Source organism: Sardina pilchardus, chromosome 12 (assembly GCF_963854185.1).
Source record: "Sardina pilchardus chromosome 12, fSarPil1.1, whole genome shotgun sequence".
NCBI classification, from domain to species: domain Eukaryota; kingdom Metazoa; phylum Chordata; class Actinopteri; order Clupeiformes; family Clupeidae; genus Sardina; species Sardina pilchardus.
In genome coordinates this window covers 15,391,306-15,412,175 of record NC_085005.1, presented here as the reverse complement: position 1 = coordinate 15,412,175, position 20,870 = coordinate 15,391,306, and the positions used below count along the sequence as shown (strand labels likewise).

The window sequence follows — 20,870 nt, the reverse complement described above, 5'->3', positions numbered from 1 at the left end:
AAATACAGTAACATGTATACATATACACATACATATACACACATATACACATACATATACACACATAAGCACACACGCATACACACATGCATGCCCATACACTCACACACATGCACACATACACACAAACACATACACACAGACACATGCACACACACACAGAATTAAACCTAACTTGTGTAAATATTTCTATTCTTATCTAAATTCAGCCATAGCGGTGACCCCATACACTGTAACCCAATAAGTCTATCAATTACTTTGGTTTCCTTGGACACCTACATAAACAACAGCTGCAGGGTTTAACAAGCACTCCATGCAACCTTACCACTGTGGTCAGAATATCAGCCTCCAGAAATGCACAGCGATGGTGATGGAAATAAGCAATCATCCATGGCAACACAAAAATGCATTTAGCTTCTTCAGTCCACAGAATGGTCTTCATGATTTCTTTGAATGCTTTTGTACTTTCTGGCAAGAAGACCAATATCCTTTTTTTTAATGACGAAAACCATTTACAACCATCTACAAAATTATTTCATTATTTATTCAAGGTGAATCTCCAATAAATTCTCATTAATTACATTTCTTATTTTTCCATTCATCTTTGTTGCGTTCTCTCACACACTCAGGGCTGTCTGCATTTGACCAGGCCCTATAGTGAAACAGACACCGTTCAGAGGTTATGATTTTGTCTGGTGTCAGTGTGTGTGTCAAAGGTAGAATGTTTCCGTCATAATTCAAAACGCTCAAAAGCTGCCCTTGCATAGCTGTCAAAAATCTGTCCGCTTTTAGATGTAATTCGAACACTCCTCACTGGAACATGTTTGGGCCCACAACCACATGCGCCCCCCTATTTTTAGGGTGACATTCACAACAATCACAATAAAGAGGCTATTTATACTGCCTGCTCAGTTCGAGCACCAATACATCATCCACGGATGACACGCAAGCGTTCCGCAGCTGGAGGAGAGTCACTGGGAAAGTCGGGGCTCGTGACAGGACCACTGGCATGACAACTATTTAGTATCAGTCATAATAACAGAAAACATTACCAGTGTAGCCCTACTGAGAAGCATTACAGGCCCGTGTAAACTTCATTAACCCATAGGCTGTGGGAACATGTTCACACGTTTTTTTCCTTCTACGATCATTATGTTACAATGACATTATGATATTTGACTCGTCAAGTTTAGAGTTTGTTATCTTGTAACAGTGTGTTCAGTATAGGGATAGACTGCAATGACTAAGTTGTACTGTACCATCACAACTGGAAGCTGGGAGACGTCATCTGACATTCTGAGGATAGCAGGGATAAGAGATTTCAGCTGGAATTAAATCAATTCAGTTTAATGTTGCGAAGGGAGATATAGGCTATAGGGTGAAGGAATGGCAAAAGGGTCATTCCGTGTCAAATCACCCAGTGCCGGAAAGTGACCCTCTCCGAAAAAATCCGAAATAAATCACAGGTGTTTGTAGACTAGACCTATGCACAAATCTGAAATAGTATACCTGGATCACTAATGGTTTAAAATCTACAGCCCTTTGAAGCTTCAAGTCATTTTAAGCATTGTGGTGAACAGTCCTTTTTGGTCAACTTGCAACGTTATTGGTTCTTTTGGTATTTCACACACATCAGTGAAACTATGTGAATGGAAGCACATTTTCCTGTTGAATTAAGAAATCTAATCAGATGAGACGTGTCTTGTGTAATTTCCCCTCTGCAAAGCTCTGAAAATGGCTATAAATTCATTATGTGAAAAGACATCATCACATTTGAAGGCTTCTCATTCGAAAGGTATGTGCCACAAATTTCATCAGGTTTTTTTCCCACTCATATATGGACTATAAGGTCATGTCCATGCATCAACTTTGGTTGTAATCGTTGTCATATTGTCAGAGCATTTTGTTTTAATTGGGCTTGATTTTCAAAAAGCCCATTTTCGTCCTATCATTTCACCATGTGGACAGTTAACAGGATTTTTTTTAAATTTGACCATATCACATTCTGTATGTGAGGATCATCTGTCCAAAATGTGGGCTTGTTGCTGAGTTTCTTTATTGGAGATATGATTTTTGGAAAATATTCTCTATAAATCCACTGAACTTGCATTGGATCTGCAGTACTACTTTGCACCACATGGGATGCTCTTTTAATACAATGGAAGTCAATGGAAGAGTAAGAGATTCACTTGTTTGCTGCACATATCCAATCTAAACACACATTTTATGGTTCATAGTTAAATTACTCCAAGTAATGATTGCAACATGAACAACATACTACTCATAAATAAATCTTATTTAGCTAAATAAACTGATCAAGCTAAATATACACACATAAGACTGACTGATCATACATGCAGCAAGAGGATTTAGCTTGCCATCTTTGTAACAGTTTTCTACACCACCATAGAAGTCGGAAAATGAAAGTCATGAACATATTCAAGAAAAAAGGGGTTTCAAGAATTCAGTGCATTATCAGATGCAGAAAAAGCGTCAGATGCAGTTTAGAGCAGATATTTCACTTGATGAAGATGACCATGCATGTTTCCATCACATAAAAATTTTAATCAAAAGGTATGAGGGCTCAAAACGCTATTGCCTGGATCCAAGACGCATTCATGAAAAGGAGATAACTCATCAAGTATCTTGTATGTATGATGACCAGTCAGTCTTATGTGTGTATAATTTGCTTGATCCGCTTATTTTCTCTAAATAAGATTTATTTATGAGTAGTATGTTGTTCATGTTGCAATAATTACTTGGAGAAATTCAACTAGCCTGAACCATAAAATGTGTGTTTAGATTGGATATGTGCAGCAAACAAGTGAATCTCTTACTCTTCCATTGACTTCCATTGTATTAAAAGAGCACCCCATGTGGTGCAAAGTGGTACTGCAGATCCAATGCAAGTTCAGTGGATTTATAGAGAATATTTTCCAAAAATCATATCTCCAATAAAGAAACTCAGCAACAAGCCCACATTTTGGACAGATGATCCTCACATACAGAATGTGATATGGTCAAATTAAAAAAAATCCTGTTAACTGTCCACATGGTGAAATGATAGGACGAAAATGGGCTTTTTGAAAATCAAGCCCAATTAAAACAAAATGCTCTGACAATATGACAACGATTACAACCAAAGTTGATGCATGGACATAACCTTATAGTCCATATATGAGTGGGAAAAAAACCTGATGAAATTTGTGGCACATACCTTTCGAATGAGAAGCCTTCAAAAGTGATGATGTCTTTTCACATAATGAATTTATAGCCATTTTCAGAGCTTTGCAGAGGGGTAATTACACAAGACACGTCTCATCTGATTAGATTTCTTAATTCAACAGGAAAATGTGCTTCCATTCACATAGTTTCACTGATGTGTGTGAAATACCAAAAGAACCAATAACGTTGCAAGTTGACCAAAAAGGATTGTTCACCACAATGCTTAAAATGACTTGAATCTTCAAAGGGCTGCAGTTTTTAAACCATTAGTGATCCAGACATACTATTGAAGATTTGTGCATAGGTCTAGGCTACAAACACCTGTGATTTATTTCAGATTTTTTTGGAGAGGGTCACTTTCCAAATTGGCTGAAATTGGGTGATTTGACACGGAATGACCCAAAAGTGATAGGCGATAGCTTTAATCTTTATATTGCTGGAGTCACATGAGTCAAAAGAGGTGGCTATAAACTGAGCATGGCTGAGTGGAGCTCTGAAAAAAGTAATGCATTAGGCTATTTGTCATTTGAATTGCACATACAGGGAGCCATCCTGTGGTAACAAGTGAAAAATGCAAGGAACCAAAAAAAACATGTACAAAGTGACATCTGTTCAGTTAATCTATAGCACCCTATTCCATTGACATCTAAATCATTAATGCAAACTACAGGGCAGAGTAAAATGTATGATCTGAAATTAAAACTTAATTTCTACTGTAGGCTTTCTTATATTAGCCTCTATATCACTGGAATAGCCTCCAAGTCTATCATGTTGTGGAGTAAATTTGTCTTCTAAAGCCTACATGATGGTGTGGCATTGGGTGACTTTCACATAAAACAGGGAATTTAGTCCTCCTACTCCTAGGGGGTTCATGTGAGCCTTTTTGTATCAAATCACAAAATATTATTTATCTGAGCAAACAGTGACACACATGCTCTCTCTCTCTCTCTCTGTGTGTGCCAGATCGGAATGTAATTTGGGGTTTAATTACGAGGTTGAAGCTGATATGACCTGATATGGCCTTGGCCTTTGGGCAATTCCATCATGTCAACTCGTTTGGAGCGCGCATACTAGGCCTACTCCAAATCGTAGAGGGCGCTATGTCCCCACTAGTTGCTTGCTTTGTCTCACATTATTGTTTACTCACACACAATCGGCGGCGGATTTGAAATGAAGGTACTCTTTGCATAGTTATGCTTTAATAATCTACTGTAACAACGTCTTGCTTTATATCGTATTGCGTAATATTACGTACAATCACAACATATACTACCCTGATACTTGTTTTTAGATGTAAAGCGTACCGGTTCACTGGAAAAGAAAACTAGTGTTAGCTGATGTTAGCTACCTAGCGTTAGTAGCCTACAGGTGGTGTCTGTGTTGTAGAGACTTTGGAGGACGGCTAGCTAGGATGAGAAACATTAAAGAAGTCATATACATATTATTCCCTTCCGTCTCGGCTTACTGCTCTGTGTGGTGATGATGTCTTGTCAATAAAGTTGACGGTTTTGGCATTTTTTTGTTAGGTTTGTTGTCCCTGCCGCTTGTACCACTAAAGAAATGGGTGTTACGGAATTATGGCCCATGTTGGAACCAGCACGAGAATCTGTACCATTGTACAGCCTCACTGGAAAGACCCTCGCAGTGGACCTCAGTTTGTGGGTCTGCGAGGCACAACAAATCCAAGCGATGATGGGTAAAGTCCACAAACCACACCTTCGGTAAGAACCTCTCATGTAACCCAAACGGAAAATTTCACAGCTTGTGGTACATTTGAATAGCCTACCATCGGTCTGGAGACATTAGTCTACTCTATTCATGAATTTCATCAGGTCCCTTTCCACAGGTGTATGAAATCAAGACTGCGTGGTGCTTGATTAATACACCTGTGGAAAGGGACCTGATGAAACCCATGAATATAATCTATCTTTCTATTGATCTATTCAAATATAGTTGTCAGCAGGTGTAGGCCTATGCCCAAGTACATGGGTTATTCTATGAAACGGATGCTAGCATCCACAACATTTGATGAGATGCATAAAGAGGCACAAACTGGGGCCAAAGTGGACTTCTAAAGCCCAAAGCTAATAATTCCAGAGTTCTTGTTAACATGGTGTAGCCTACTCTTCTCGAAGAGTAGGCTATCATGCCCTTTTTAACCATCAGAGGTGCATGGCCATTTCCATGTCTCTGGGTTGGCCGACATTACATAAGAAATATATTCTCGTGATATTTTCGTGATTAAATATATTTTCCTGATGATGACAATAGATAGATATATAATCATTAACTTGCTTTGTCTGTAAATAATTAGCATATTGTTACTTGACATAAAATACATGAAAGACAGTTTAACAGTCTTTGCCTGTTGAGCACCCAAGAAACTAAGCAGAACAATCCTGACATTATTTTAACTATTTTATACAAGTTTACTTTGGGTGAAAATATAGAATGTGATATAGTGGAAAAGGCAGCCATTTCATACAATGACCCACTTCACAAATAGGCTGAATATAGGCATTGAAACACAAGGTACCTATTACTAAATGGACATCTCTTCTTCAGGAATTTGTTTTTCCGAGTCTCATCTCTCAGACTGATGGGAGTTAAGCTTGTTTTTGTAATGGAAGGAGAAGCTCCCAAACTCAAGGCCGAAACCATGAGCAAAAGAACAGAGATGAGGTTTGGAGGATTTCAGAAGAAAGCTCCCAAACCAGCAGCAGCTAAGAGCACCAGTAGGGGACGCTTTAACGCCGTTCTCAGAGAGGTTTGTTCCAAGTTTCAAGTTCCAAGTTCCAATTCCACTCCAGAATGGTCACTGGCCTGGCTCTTGCTCTTGCTCTTGTTATAACCAGGGTTCCCACGGGTTATGGCATTTTTGGAATATCATGGAATTTCTATTCCAGACATGGAAAGTCAGGGAATTGTATAATTTGTAGCGCAAAGTCATGGAATATTAGGGAATTTTGTGGTTGCAGTTTAAAACTTACTTGCCAAAATACATTAATACAAATATATTTCCACACAGTAATGGTGTATATCTGGTTATTGGCTTTACTGCTTGTTTGAGCCCAACTTTCTTTATTCAATGCCCATTTATTCATTCCCTGCTCTAAATAGTAAAAGATTCTCAAACATTATGCGGCTGCTCTGAAATCATTAGTTGGTCGATATATTGTACCATTCGTTATAGTAAGTCATAGAAATTCAGTCATGGATTGAAATGTCGTAGAATTTTACATTTGACTTAGAGTGGGAACCCTGTGTAACTCATTCTCTCAGACTATCACAGATGATGTTGCTATATGTTAAAAACTGAAATGTCACAGATTAGGTACACACAAATTGCCTGCTTTCAGTCAGAAGACCTAACTTACTTCCACGCTATACAGACTTAAAACAAGTCTGATCATTCTGAGCCGTAAGTTCCTTTTGTGAATAGATACCGGACTCCGTTGCCAGATGCCCACCTATTGTCAATGTCCACTGTTGCTCAAGCAAAATGTAAACAATGCTGTATTTTCGTAATCAACAGGTTTAGTGACAGCATAGTTCTGTACCCCTACACGTAAGTTTGTTTTTTTTCTGACCTGTCTTGGGTGTGTCGTCCAGTGCGGTGAGATGCTGGATTGTCTGGGTGTGCCGTGGGTGACCGCTGCTGGGGAGGCAGAGGCCATGTGCGCCTTCCTGGATCTACACGGCGTTGTGGATGGCTGCATTACCAACGATGGAGACGCCTTCCTGTACGGAGCTCAGACCGTTTACAAGAACTTCAATATGAACACAAAGGTCAGAATTAATACCTTGTCTATTTGTCTTTTGTTATCAGGTATGACATTAACTTGAGATAGTTAATTAAACAGGGAACAATATTGTTATCCACATTGTTATTAGTATACATTATATCTTTCCTCCATCCACAATGCAGGAATCATGTTCACTTATGGAGTAGTCTTTGCTTGCTATCGAGTTAATTATCTCAAGCCAAGTGTGGGGTATCCCGACAACGGTATCCTTTTGAATGAACAGAAGTCTTATTTAAAAGCTTGATGACACCAGTGATGTGTATCATTGGGACGGCAATGTAATGATCCACCCAGTTTCAGTGTTGTCTTGCTGTCCCCATGTGTTCCACTGTAGGATCCCCAGGTGGACTGTTACAAAATGGCAAAAGTGCAAGAGAAGCTCCATCTCTCTCGGGAGACCCTTGTAGGCTTTGCGATGCTGCTCGGTTGTGACTACATCCCAAAGGTATTTCCTCCAGGTTCGGAGGGCAATGCTGAGAACTTACCACCAAGGATTTTTGAAATACAAAGCTCTCATAACACTTTGACGAGAAATTGATGAACTAGGGTTTTTAATTTCTCAAAGGGTGTTCCTGGAGTTGGAAAGGAACTGGCACTGAAGCTGATACAGAGCCTAAATGGAAAAAGTCTTCTGCAGAAGTAAGAATAGTAATTTCTTCAGTTTTAAGCTCAAGGGGGTTTGAAAGAATGCTGAAATTGGGGGAGGGGGTGGGAGGTAAACTGCACATTTCCCAGTGAATTAAGATTCCTAATATTCTTATATTGACAATATGTCACAGAGTTATAGAATTAATTCCCGAAGGTTGACCATAGCTTTTTAAAATGTGGTGTAAAAGATCTGTGTGTGTGTGTGTGTGTGCGCGTCCTCTCACAGGTTCAGGGAGTGGGCAGCTGCTGGTGTTCAGGCCCAGGAGATGGCCGTTAAGAAAGTCCCCCACTGCAACGTTTGTCACCATCCAGGTGAGAGAGTCTGCCTGAGGTGTCGGGTTACGGGGGTGGGGGGTGTTCACGGATCAGGGGCTTTAGGCACCACTTTCTTGATTAAGACCATTTCACAGTAGGCTCTGATGTCGCCACCTACACGCTAGACGTGAGCGCCTGCGTTGCCTTGGAGCCTCTTAGCCTTGTAAGGTTACTTTGCTTATCAGCGAGGCCCAAATTTACAAGCAGACTCGAAGTCAGGCCTTGAACAGACCACACTCCTCTGAGTTCGTCTAGACAGCATGAAGGCATGGTCTATTAACTAATGTAGTGCTTGTCGTCTTTAAAATAGTCACAGTCCCTCTCAACTCAAAGGCTGTCTTTTGTGATTTCGCACAAAGCTTACCTGAATCACCTCATATTAATGCACATAATTCATACTTGGAATGATAGAGAACCTATTAGCAATGCCTTTAGAGAATGCTGCGCAAAGCTTTGCAGAAATTGGCACTTTTATTGCATTTCTTTAACCCCTCATTCATTTTATGGTGCAACAATAATTTCTTTCTTTGACTTTTTTTGGTTTGTTTGTTGTGCTATTTTATTTATGTCTTGTTTTTATGCTTCTCCAGGTACTGCCAAGGCTCATGAGCGCAGTGGTTGTACCCTGTGTGACAGCACCCACTTCTGCCAGCCTCAGGACTACGATATGCAGTGCCCGTGTGACTGGCATCGCTCTGAACGGCTACGCCAGGCCAATGCTACTGAGTTCACCGTCAGGAAGTATGTACTGTAGTAGGGCCGGGCAATATGGACCAAAAGCCATATCTTTAATGATTCTGTCTTTGGAGATCTCATAGTACTTTTCTCTGATGTTCAAAAGCTTCTTTATCATAGGTTGAATGATGTTGGCAAGTCATGGTATTTTCTGATAAACCTCTTTTATTTGTCCTTGAAGGAAAACTTTGGCATGTGAAAGGTTCCCTTTTACTGAGGTGAGGATGTTTGTTAATGCTGCATGTTATCACAATTAATGTATTACAATTAAACAAATCAAGATAAACTATTAAAAGAAACATAAATCTAGTTGATTCTGTTTTCCAGATTATTGAGGAATTTCTGGTGAACAAGGATAAACCCATTCAGCCTCTCAGAAAAAGAAAACCTAACCTTTTGTCCATGCAGGTACTGTTTATGAAAACATTATGCATTGCATTTATATTGTGTATGTATGCATGTGTATGTTTACAGCTCTGACCACTGCACATTTTTCCGCGACATTCAAATGTCTTGATGGTCATATTCAAAATCAAGTGACTACTGCAAATAGGAATATGAATGTCAAGTAATTTGAATGTCACTCAGCAACCGTAGGATGATATCAGAAAAAGTGCAGTGGTATCATCATTTATTGTGTGTGTGTGTGTGTGTGTGTGTGTGTGTGTGTGTGTGTGTGTGTGGGTGTGTATTATTTCCATAAAATGTGTTTTTTAAATATATTTTGCTTTGTCCCAATTTTTCAAGAATTTTGCCCTGGACAAAATGGAATGGCCAAAACACTACACCAGTGAGAAGGTCTTGACATTGATGACGTACACAGAGCTGGTGAACAAGAGGCATGGCAGAGACACCCTGAGTCAGATAGAGCCCATTCGGTGTGTAGGCCTTTAGTTTCATAGTTTAGTTTAGTTTGATTCAGTAGATAGATACTTTATTGATACAAATTCAGTGTATGCAATGCATTAGACATTTGAATTACAAGTATTAACTGCAACATTTTACGTATTTTTCCTGTCCTGTTTCCTGTTATTTTAATATACAGTATATGCACAAACCATTTGGCCATATCTCATAAAGCCTGTTTTCTCCTTTAGGATATACAAGCCAAGAGTAAGAAATGGCATCTCCTGCTTTGAAGTCATATGGAAAAAGCCAGGTAAGAAAAATGACAGTGCTGTCCAAATGTTGATTCAGTCATGTCTTTGAATTGATAATTCATTGCTCTGGTCATTTGACACTCTCAGGTTCTCGCTGTGTTGGTCAACCTCGTAAAAGTGGCAGGTTGTCTGTCCACAGCCTGTTAGTGTCTTGTTGTGAGGTCAGGTTGAGTCCGGGGAGTGAGGTGGGAGAACAGGCGCGTATCGGGTGCTAAAGGTGCTAAAGCTGCTTCCTGTGGCCACCAGGGCTGCTGGCCCATCTCAGCCTGTCTGATAGCGCTGTGTGTGTGTGTGTGTGAGTGCGAGTGCGTGCATGCGTGCGTGTGCAGTCAGTGGAGAATAATGACCGTGAAGAAAGTCTGCTTGCTTTTGTGTTCTATGTGCACTTTTATGTGTCGTGTGTTGGATACCATTATTAAATTGGTCAATCTAATTACTATAAATTAAACTTAAATATGGTCCCACAGCAGGCTAGTTATTGGCTTGCAATATTACTATTAATATACGTTGTATGTTGTAGTGAGAATATGGAGTTAAATTCGAACCATATACTTTACAGAACACTATGTATTCCCTGATGACCAAGAAACTGAGGACCAGGATGTGGTGAGAACTGTGGAAGAAGAGGCACTCTTCCGGGTGGCATATCCAGACATTGTGGACCTCTATATCAAGCAGAAAGAGGAAGCTGAGGAAAATAAGAACAAAAGTATGTTTTTCACTCTCTTCCTGCCTACGGTTGTAATTATATTTCCCTATACATTTTTTTTTTAAAAAAATGGAAAAACTCTTAAGCCACTACAAATGTAATCTACAAACCTCTCGCCATTTAACCTCATCAAAAGAGCTGGTGAGCAGTGTGACACACTGCGAGGTTTTTCGTTAGTGCCCCCTGACACTTCAAAAGACAGGTTTTGTCACTGGCAACCCTTCTCCCTCACGTGAAAGGCTTTGATAAACCAAGAGGTGTCGCACAGGAGCTCCTGCTTGTATCCTTCAGCTTGGGCCTTCTGTGACACCCCCGACTCTCTCCCACCAACCATCATCAACACCACAAGACACAACAACACTTGTTAGTCACACATTGGTGGACACACACACACACACACACACACAAACACAGAACATTTCCTTAGTAACTATCTAAATACACGTCCACTATCTGGTTCCAATCCTTGTAAGAGGTGTTTTCTAAAATGACTCCTTATCTCTAGTATAAGGATCTGAAATAACTAATTCACACATCCAAAATGGGAAAATGGACATTGACAAGTGAGTGGATGTTCTTGGTTTGTCTTACAGAGAAGAAGCCGAGGAGCAAGAAAGAGAAATCCCCAGATGTCTGCGATGATGACGTGTCTGATCTTCTGGCTCGGATGTCACTGAAAAACGCCCCAACAGAGAGCACCGCGAGCTCCACCACAGCTGTTCCAGCCAGACCAGCTGAGAAACTCCCAAAGGACCCTTGCGCTGAGGGAAATCAAGATGGCATCAAAAAAGACACCGTTAATCAATTCAACGTGAAGCCGAACGCTGAGAAGCCACCGTCATCCCCTCTCCCTGGACCAGTGTCCCCGACGGCGACATCCTTATCCACGTCCACTGTGGTGGACAAGCTGCATCTGAGTGATATTGACTGGGAGGCCTGGTCCTTCACAACATCTCCGTCCCAGCCAGCGTCAAGCAGCAAGATCGATCAGGAATCGACAGAGTGTGTGAACACAGAGGCTTTGGGGTCAGGTTTGGTAGGATCGGTCTTTGACTCCGGATCACAGGTTGGCCCAGTGTCCAACAGAACGGAACTCTTGTCTGAAAATGAACCCGGTTCACTACGGGAAAGACTCCTCATGAGGAACGCTCTGAAGTCTCTTAGTTCACGCAGTGAGCCGACTGAATGTGTAAATCTGACAACAGATAGATCATCAGAGGCCCAGTCCGTCCCCTTAAAGAGAGCTGACTCCACTGTGGTCTCTGGACGTTCAAAAGCTGACACTGGTCATTCAGGAACTGAGAAAAGTCGATCAGTTTTACCACAGTCTCAGCCTCAGAATAAAAAGCCAGCGCAGCTTCATTTGTCTTACAAAGCTGCCAGTGGATGCAACTCTGAAATCGCAACAATAAAAGCTGCCACCACTTCCACTACCGCACACAAAGCGAAACAACCTCACGTGGGAAGCACAAACCCATCCGCCAAGTACAAATTTGTGAAGACAAATAAAGAGTATGCCCCTGCTCTGCTGCAGCAGCCCAACATCCATGATCTGACCAGCAGAAAGCAACCCAAAGGGCCTGACCCAAAACCCCGAAAGGTCTCGAAGCCTAGCGTCTGCGTCGGTCTGGTGTACTCGAGCGACGACAGCGATGTGGAGAACCAGCCCAAGAGAGGGCAGCAGTGGAACAGGGCCAACAAAGCCAAATCAAAGCCCATTCACCCCAAAGTCATCCACAGTCATATCCCTGCTGCAGCCAAGACAGTTTCTGCGCCCAAGCTAAAACCTTTGAGCGTGACTGATCCCAGGTCAGATGAGATCCCGGGCGTACCGCTGTCTGAGCGTGTGCAGCAGCAAAGCCAGAGAGCTGAGGTGGAGGTGATTGACTTGTGTCTCTCGGCTCCGGCCTCCCCACTTTGTGCTGCTCCGAGTGAAAACGACGACTCCGTCATCTCCATCGAGAGCCCCCTGCCCCTTGCAGAAAGACTCAAACTGAAGTTTGTGAAGTAAGCACCAAAATACTGCATTGGAAATACTGTGTATTACTGTAATAAATATTGTGTAATACTTTGTGAGTCCTTTTAGCTGTAGCACTGTGAAGTGTTATTTTTTATTATGTAAAATTAAAGATGTGTTTCATGTGCAGTACTTTGGACGTTCTTTCATTTCCATATAATATTTAAGGGCATCCATACTTGTGATTTAAGTGAACTTGACAAAGTGTGAATTTGCCTTGTCAAAAGCATGGCCACACATGGTGATGAATACATGATTAGGCTTGTTCTGAGCCTGTGTTCATTTTCAAGCATGGGCAGCAGTTTGACGCAGCTGCCGCGCCAGCAGCCTAGATGATTTGAATGTCTACAATGTTTCCTCTTGGAGGTGGAGGTGGAGATGAGGGTGGTGGTGGTGGTGGTGGTATCACAGCCACTGCTGGGGTCGGTTTATGGCAACTGGTGTTGGTACCCCTTGATCATTAGTGGCTTGTTGCACACCTTCTGCCAACATGAAAGGGTGTCTGTTCACGCAGAAACATGACAGCTGCATCTCATGAGGACGAACCTACTACCTGTTTAACACTGCAAGGCTTCAAGGTCATCTTTAGTTTTGTGAATTTTGACACTCTTCTTCCTCCTCAAATTGATAGGAGCCTTATTTAACCTGTAAAAATTAAAGGAAATGCTTTTAAAATAAGGTCATTGCAAATGCCTTGTGTAAAAAAAAATTCTTAATCAAAACCGTTTTGTTTTTCAAGAATTAAGTAAAGTTGCATACATAAAGTAGATAGATAGATAGATAGATAGATAGATAGATAGATAGATAGATACTTTATTGATCCCAAGGGTAAATTCAAGGTATCATCACTTACCTCAGTTGACCGATATTTTAAAGATCAGTTTGGTGTTGTTAAGATGCTTCATAACTGATACATGCTTACTACGTGTAATACACATGTTATGGACTGGGTCCTGACACATGCGGCTTGTAATCTCACGGAGATGCTAAACCACCAGGTGCAACGTCTGTCTTTTGTCTCTGGTCGCATCAAACTGATAATTGTGGCCAGACTGACTTAAAGAGTGATTTCCCACAAAAGGGAATCCAATTATTTTTCTTTCTTTTACACATTAGTAGTCTATTGCGTCTCATTCACACATTGGTGCCAACGAACGACGGCCTTCGAGAAGGTCGCTGTTTGGCACTTAACTTTTCTTTGAACTGCTGCCGTACCTGTGAACTCATAAATCGCCGGAGGGTCCCTGCAGTATATAGACTTCAGCCTCTCTCTGTTCGATTAGACAAGACGCTGATTGAGAACGTCATGGACAGTCAGCCGAATACTCCGGTCATGATGGGAGAGCATTTGGACGACCTTACGGCTAAATTACTCAAGCAGTGGGAATGGAAGAACGGAGACGGCTCGTTCGTAAGTGGACAGCGGACCGTACATAGTGCCTCTTCGTCACCGGAATCATCAATTGATTCGATGTGCTCTTCTCCGGAGATGCCTGGAAGCGCCGGTGGGTGCCAACCTTTCGCCAGTTTCCCCTACACACTGTTGGGACACAGTCCATCGCAGCGTACGCCACAGAAAACATCTAAATCCAAGATGTCGACAAAAAGGCGCGTCAAGGCAAGTGAGAGGGAGAAAATGCGAATGAGAAGTTTGGCTGAGGCTTTGCATCACCTCCGTGACTATCTGCCACCTGATTATAGCCGTAGAGGTCAGCCGTTAACTAAAATCCAGACACTGAAGTACACGATTGAGTACATAAAGGAACTTTCAGATATTCTCAACCATTCGTAATCTCATTGGAGGTCATCATCTTTACCATGGACACACCCAGAGACAACTACCTCTGTTATTTAATAGAACTTTGGGATATCATAAATCGTGCGTCATTTTGTGCGCTCTGGTGACCTCTGGCAATGCTTGGAATTTGGCGTTGTAACGGCGTCCAGTTTTTTCAATGATCTTACTGCAATGGATTCGTATTTTCTTTGTTGTTGTTGTGATAAAGGATGGGATGGTAATTCAATGTTGTATAAATTTGTTTTGCTGAATATCATCCCTCACCTGATGTAAATAATAATGTTTCAACGTTATTTGGCACTTGAAGATGTGTCAGTCTTCCGTAGACTATGTTGTAATTGATTTAGTGGATTGTTCAGTGTTAATAAAAATATTACTTTTAAAAGCGGCCATTTGGTGTCTTGTAAATATGTCAATGTAAAAAAAGAATTTTAAGAATTATGACAGGTAACATACGACATACTGTATGTGCCTTCATTTCAGGGCACCGAAGTTTTATATTTTGCACGAATTGACCACAGAGTTCAGCTTACGCGTTCTCCAGTCCACCCAGCCTGTGGATTGAAATAATTCCAAACATGGATTCAAAAGCAGTGCGTTTATGCCACCAATAACAATGCCACAATCACATTGTGGCCATTACGACATCAACCCATAGCCAACCACATCCCGACTTAGTTTCCTGTGGGCGTGATTCTTGCTACAATGTATTCTTGACAAAGAAATCTGAGCTGGATGTATTGGTCGGCACACGCCGCCATTTCAAAGCATAATAACCGATAGGGTAAAGATTTTTATTTTATATAATGTTTATAACCTCATAAGTTTTATAGAACAGGCGCATTTGCAAGGGTTTTGTTATTTTTAAAACGCTGTCCCTTCTGCACCCCAAGGTAAGATTTGTCATATTACCTTCCCTCGGTATTTTGTACTAGGTTGGAATGTAGTTTTTGTCAACCGCAAGGATGACATTGATAGAATGTTTTTTTTTTTTTTAATATTCATATGAACCTGCATGTGAGAGGTGTGCTCGGACACGGTGACTTCTATCTAATTAATATTCCTGTATTCCTGACTATAATCCTTGAAATATGGTCGACTGAAATGCCAAGGCATTCAATTCCAGATTATTTTAATGCTCCATAAAGGTGCTTTTACGCTTTAAAGTGCGTTCCATTTCTGTTGGGATATATCCTCAGCGAAATACTACAGTTCCGTTACTTTAATTCACGACGTCGGTTCTAACGGTAGGCTACTTTCCAGGCTAGTAGTCGCAATATCAGAGCAGTTGCAACAATTACGATGTTATGTTCAGGTAGTATCCAATGCCATTTCACTGTTCTACCTGTAACGCTTTAGAAATGCCAGTAAATGTCGACGCGCTGAAGAAACACTGGAAGGTATAGCCTACACTTGAATTCATGTCTACAACGGCAGGCCTAGTATGAAATGAGACCACAGTTAATTATGGTTGCATGTTTCCATTGTTTTCAGTGGCATCTTTCTGTGTCAAAGAACGGCTTTCCCTCTGAAGTCTTCCTGGGAAAATGTACGTGTTTTAGGGTATCCATAAGACAAAGCAGAGGGCAAATCAACAGATGGATTGCTTATCCGTAATATCAATATTAATGGACGGCCTGTGTCCCTAACACAATCAGCGTTCATTTCGTAGAATTAACCCTATTTACCAAAGTCTACAAAACTTGGTGGCCTACAAAACATCACTATTCCTATATGTTAAAAGGAAGTAAGACCCCCCCCCCCCCCCCCCCCCCCCCCCCCGGCCCCTCCACTGAGGCAATTTGATATTTTGGCCAAGTGGCCTTGTGATCTGGTGTTGAGAGCTTCTCAGCTGTGTACACCCCACTCTTTGAGATCCTTTCTTATTCCAAATGGTCTGCTAAGGGCTGGCAAGTAGCAGTCCTCGGATACATTTACACCGGTGTCACTCGGAATGTAAGTCGGCTTTGAATAAGCTCCTTTGAGTACTTGCTAAACCTGGATGTCATGGATCTCAGTCAGCCCACAACTGCTCCATCCATTTGTTCTCACACATTCCTGCACAAGACAATTGTTGGTATTAGCTGTTCAGTATCTTTTTTTTTTATTTTTTTTTTAACATTGCATATACTGAAATCGTGAGTTGATCCACTGACCAGCTGTGGACTCAGCATATAATATATATGTATATAATATATAATAACATATGCAACATATGTATATAATGTATATGGTAATTCTCTGTGTATTGCACAATTCATTTTCTGACTTTTTAATCTCTCTAAATGCTCGTTTGGTGAGATGCTTCAGGCTGTGTGGTTAATGAAAAGTTAAACGGCATAAACTTGTTATAAGCACTGTATATAGTTTAACCAATCAACTGACATGCAATTAGATGTATACATCCAGTGTAAAAGGCAGTGGGGAAATTATAGAGATTTTTCTTTTCTAACCAAGATCCGTGCTGGCATTTCCTCCTCTCATGCTTGATTACCTCCCTCAGGATGCTTCATTTGTATTTCCCCCCCTCCAGTCAGTCAGAGTATGCTATTTACAGAGAAATCTGTGTGTGTGTGTGTGTGTGTGTGTGTGTGTGTGTGTGTGTGTGTGTGTGTGTGTGTGTGTGTGTGTGTGTGTGTGTGTGTGTGTGTGTGTGTGTGTGTCTGTGTCTGTGTCTGTGTGTGTGTGTGTGTGTGTGTGTGTGTGTGTGTGTGTGTGTCTGTCTGTCTGTCTGTCTGTCTGTCTGTCTGTCTGTCTGTCTGTCTGTCTGTGTGTGTGTGTTTGAGAGAGTGTGTGTGTGTAAGCGAAATAGAGAGAAAGCGAGTGAGATTCTGTGCTTGTATGCTGTTACATGTGTACAGTATGTGTTTTTGCATGCACACTGATGTCATGTTGATTGCCTTTATCTCTTCACCTGATTCCCCATTCCCAACTCACCCCTCCTCTAAAAGACAATAGACATGAGCTCAGGCGTTTTCCAGTCCACAATTTCATGGCGGATTGGAACTATGTCAATTGCTTTGCGATTTGACATAGTATTTCTGCTCTTCGATCAAGGCCTTGAATTAAAACTTAGATAAAATGTTAAAAATGTACTAAAATGTATTTTGTACAGATGGATGTTGAAACAGAGCAAGTCAAGGAGCAAACAGACATCCCAGCTGCTCCCACAGAGGAAACCGCACATGAGACAAAAAACAGGTTAGGCAAAGTGTGTTTCATACACTACTTCAGAGTTCTATGCATACATCATGATATGAAATACAATATGGATTTTATGTGATATGTAATATTTATATAGATATATCATGAATGTTCAAGATCTTCACAACTGTCTAGTTAGTAGCTCTACACAGGTGCAGTACATGTTTCCTATTTCACAGAGACCGCGGGGTGAAAGGTCGCGGACGTGGTGACCGAATGGGCCGAGGAGGGCGAGGTGGGCGTGGCATGATGAAGACGTTCGGACCCCATGGACGGGGCAGGGGTCGAGGACACGATGGTTTGATGAACGGATTTGGGCCCATGAGGTACACAGTGCAGCACACACCTCCTCTTCAGACCCCTCTAACAGCCCAATATCTCTTATCCTTTCTGCCTTGTTTTGCACATTACAGTGACAGTGACAGCTAACAGCTTCTCACTTCCCTTGTTGTTTTTGACACACGTTTTTTGTCTTTCCTCAGAAGGGGGATGGGAAGGATGCGGCCGTATCCAGACTTCAGAGGCAGAGGGGGTATGAGGGGCGGCCCAAGAGGCATGGGTCCCCCGCCCCCTCCTCCTCCTCCGTTACACCTAAGACCTTATCCCCCCATGCCCAGGTACAGTAGGTGAATGTCTCCAGCTCCAGGATGGTGAGCTCCAAAAGAATTACATGTCAGACGATTTGTCATTCAAGGGACAGAGAAGAATATTTCTACACTTTGTAAATGAGAGTTCAGGAAAATCTGTTACAATGTTACAAGATAGATAGATAGATAGATACTTTATTGATGCCCAAGGGGAAATTCAAGGTCCCAGCAGCTTAAGACACCACAAAAAAACATACACTTCAATGTAAACAGGATGATAAAAAGCAATGTAGCATTACCAGGAGAACAAGGCTGCAGCTTTGTAAGCTTCTAAGGTCTGTGAAGTTTTCAGTTGCTGTGGCACATGCTGGGACTCCACCTTCACCAGTGTAGGAGTGTCTCAGACACTGTTTTCTGAAACAGACTTTAAAGGAACACGCCTAACAGCTGACCTGTGCCTGGCCCGTAGCTAAAAGGAAGCTATAGCTAACTGGTTTGGCCCACTTCCAGTGAATTACACCAAGTAAGGTGAACGGTGTTAGACTGAGTTAATGCACCCACAGAGAAAAGAAGGGTATATATCCTGTTATCTAACTCGATACGGTCAGAGGTTAGATGGCAAATATGCTTATTTTAAGTTGGGCAAGTTTTGGCTTTATGTAAATATCCTCATCCTCATCATCCTCCCTGTGTACCGACAGGCATGGTCCCCCTCCTCATCCGCTTCACGGACCTCCTTGTTTCCGCGGTCGGCCACCTCCACCTCGGGGCCACAGTGGTCCCCTAGGCCCCCCTCGTCACTTTCACCCACGAGGGTAAGACACCATGCAGCATCTCTCCTCTCCTCTTCTCCTTCCCTTCCCTGCTTCCAAAATGTGCACAGATGGCTTTGCTTCTTCCTTTACTCTTCCCTGTCATGTTACAGTGCTTTGACTGAGACTGGATCAAAAAAGGCAAGAAGTAAGGTTAATTTGGTAGGGGGGGAAACAGAAATAAATAGAGATTAAACTATGAATTGAAGACACAGGTACTGAAAAGTGTAGTGCATGAGATACACTCAAACAACAAACAATTGAATTGATTAGACATGAATAGTCACCCTGACTGCAGTGTGGTTGGTAACATAATACTGTGTTTATGTGAGGCATCAACGCTACTTTTGACACACGCTGATTGACTAGTACAGCGGACCACCCGAATGCAAATGTGTGATTTTATCCTTTCATACAGCTACCACAATGGACCCGCCCCTCCTCCACCTCACCCCCCGCCCGGCCGGGGTCACCGGTGGGCAGGCCCGCCGAGGGGCCGGCGTTTTTAAACGCGGCTCTGGTTTAAACTGAGCGCTTTTCCTTAACACTCGGCGCCGGTCAAACAGGTATTAAACAAAGACAGCCCGCCCATGTTTCGGACTGGATAGCTGCCAAAAAAATCTCCAAAGTTCCACGTCCCAAAAGAAACCCGCTTGCTCCGGAGAGGTTTGCTTTGTTTTGAGAAAGCTCCCTTGAGAATCAACAAATTGGCGAGAAAGTATGAAGTATTTTTTGGATGTGAGAACATTATTATTTAAACCAGAAAATGACTCTCCTGGAAAAGATGAAGAAATATAGCCCTTTAAATGTTGTTCAGTCCAGTTTGTGGTTATCCTGTGAGCCTTAAAATATGTCATTTATAACCCATAACATTTTAAGCAGTAAGAAAATGTAAGAAAAGAAATGAAAGGATAGCATTTGCATCTACTCTCTCAGCCCCATGACAGTATTCCTGGATTCCTGGGACCTCCTTAACTTTCCTCTGGTGACAGTGCATGGATGTACTTTTTCAACTTGACAAGACAACACATTAGCACCATAGTCACAACAGAAGCTCTTATACTACAAGTGAAACCATACTCTGTGAAGTATTCTTGATCCAATGGAAGTGATCTTTTCTATCATTAATGTGCAGCTACCTTTAAGTTATTTGAATATTGCTGTATGGAACCATTCATGTTTGTGTTCAGCAACCCAAACTGTGGAGTGAGTTAATATATAAGAAATAGAATTAAGTATAAATACATATAATAGTGAAATACCATTAAATGCCGAAACAGTGCATATATATGCATTTGTACTTTAAGGCAAATCAGAAGATTGAATTGCTTTAAAATAGTGTAAAGTATGTGTTCAATATTGAAATGTTATAATACCTTCACTTGTGGATTTGTGAATGTACGCTTGGTAAACGGACAACAGATTTGACCTAGTCATGAAAAAAAAAATAAAGTTAAAATAACCCGAACTGTTTTTTACTGTTTATTCAAAGCCAGCATAAGAATGTCCGTTCTTTGTCCGTTGGACATCTAACTCACACCAAGTACAAGTCACTATAAGGAAACGGTGACCACAATTTAAAAGCTATGCCAATGAATGTACATATTGCACTTAGAGTATTTTATTTGAATACTATAAATTATAATATTGAAATATTGTATTTACACTCCTTATGGAGATGTTATTATATTCTGTATATGTTCCACAACATATGAGGTTAAGGCTCATTTGTAAGTGAAGTTGGAGGACCAAGAACCCATTAGGAATATGAAACTTGAATGAAATTTGATTTAATTAACAGAATACACAGACCTACATTTATTTGTGAGAAGAAAGATGAATTGGGCTGAGACA

The 20,870-nt window shown here is 41.4% G+C and overlaps 2 protein-coding genes across 2 annotated transcripts; both read left to right on the top strand.

The window, feature by feature from the left end:
* Positions 1 to 4,287: 4,287 nt before the first annotated feature.
* Positions 4,288 to 12,745, top strand: LOC134097749 (flap endonuclease GEN homolog 1). Its single transcript, XM_062550696.1, has 14 exons — positions 4,288 to 4,401; positions 4,752 to 4,946; positions 5,791 to 5,992; positions 6,838 to 7,014; positions 7,366 to 7,476; positions 7,597 to 7,670; positions 7,906 to 7,991; positions 8,585 to 8,735; positions 8,911 to 8,947; positions 9,057 to 9,137; positions 9,477 to 9,607; positions 9,827 to 9,888; positions 10,449 to 10,598; positions 11,192 to 12,745. The coding sequence occupies exons 2-14, from the start codon at positions 4,786 to 4,788 to the stop codon at positions 12,607 to 12,609; spliced, it is 2,841 nt and encodes a 946-aa protein (XP_062406680.1). The 5' UTR covers positions 4,288 to 4,401; positions 4,752 to 4,785; the 3' UTR covers positions 12,610 to 12,745.
* A 2,414-nt stretch (positions 12,746 to 15,159) lies between these two features.
* si:ch211-51e12.7 (uncharacterized protein LOC336335 homolog) lies at positions 15,160 to 20,487 on the top strand. The gene is made up of 6 exons (XM_062550967.1): positions 15,160 to 15,306; positions 17,529 to 17,614; positions 17,797 to 17,943; positions 18,100 to 18,234; positions 18,906 to 19,019; positions 19,435 to 20,487. The coding sequence occupies exons 2-6, from the start codon at positions 17,529 to 17,531 to the stop codon at positions 19,523 to 19,525; spliced, it is 573 nt and encodes a 190-aa protein (XP_062406951.1). The 5' UTR covers positions 15,160 to 15,306; the 3' UTR covers positions 19,526 to 20,487.
* The last annotated feature ends 383 nt before the right edge of the window (positions 20,488 to 20,870 follow it).

Coding starts and splice junctions, on each gene's coding strand:
- LOC134097749 (XM_062550696.1), top strand. CDS start 4,786: ATGGGTGTTACGGAATTATGGCCCATGTTGGAACCAGCACGAGAATCT. Junction 7,671..7,905: donor GGAAAAAGTCTTCTGCAGAA/GTAAGAATAGTA, acceptor GTCCTCTCACAG/GTTCAGGGAGTGGGCAGCTG. Junction 10,599..11,191: donor TGAGGAAAATAAGAACAAAA/GTATGTTTTTCA, acceptor TTTGTCTTACAG/AGAAGAAGCCGAGGAGCAAG.
- si:ch211-51e12.7 (XM_062550967.1), top strand. CDS start 17,529: ATGGATGTTGAAACAGAGCAAGTCAAGGAGCAAACAGACATCCCAGCT. Junction 17,615..17,796: donor GCACATGAGACAAAAAACAG/GTTAGGCAAAGT, acceptor CCTATTTCACAG/AGACCGCGGGGTGAAAGGTC. Junction 19,020..19,434: donor CGTCACTTTCACCCACGAGG/GTAAGACACCAT, acceptor CCTTTCATACAG/CTACCACAATGGACCCGCCC.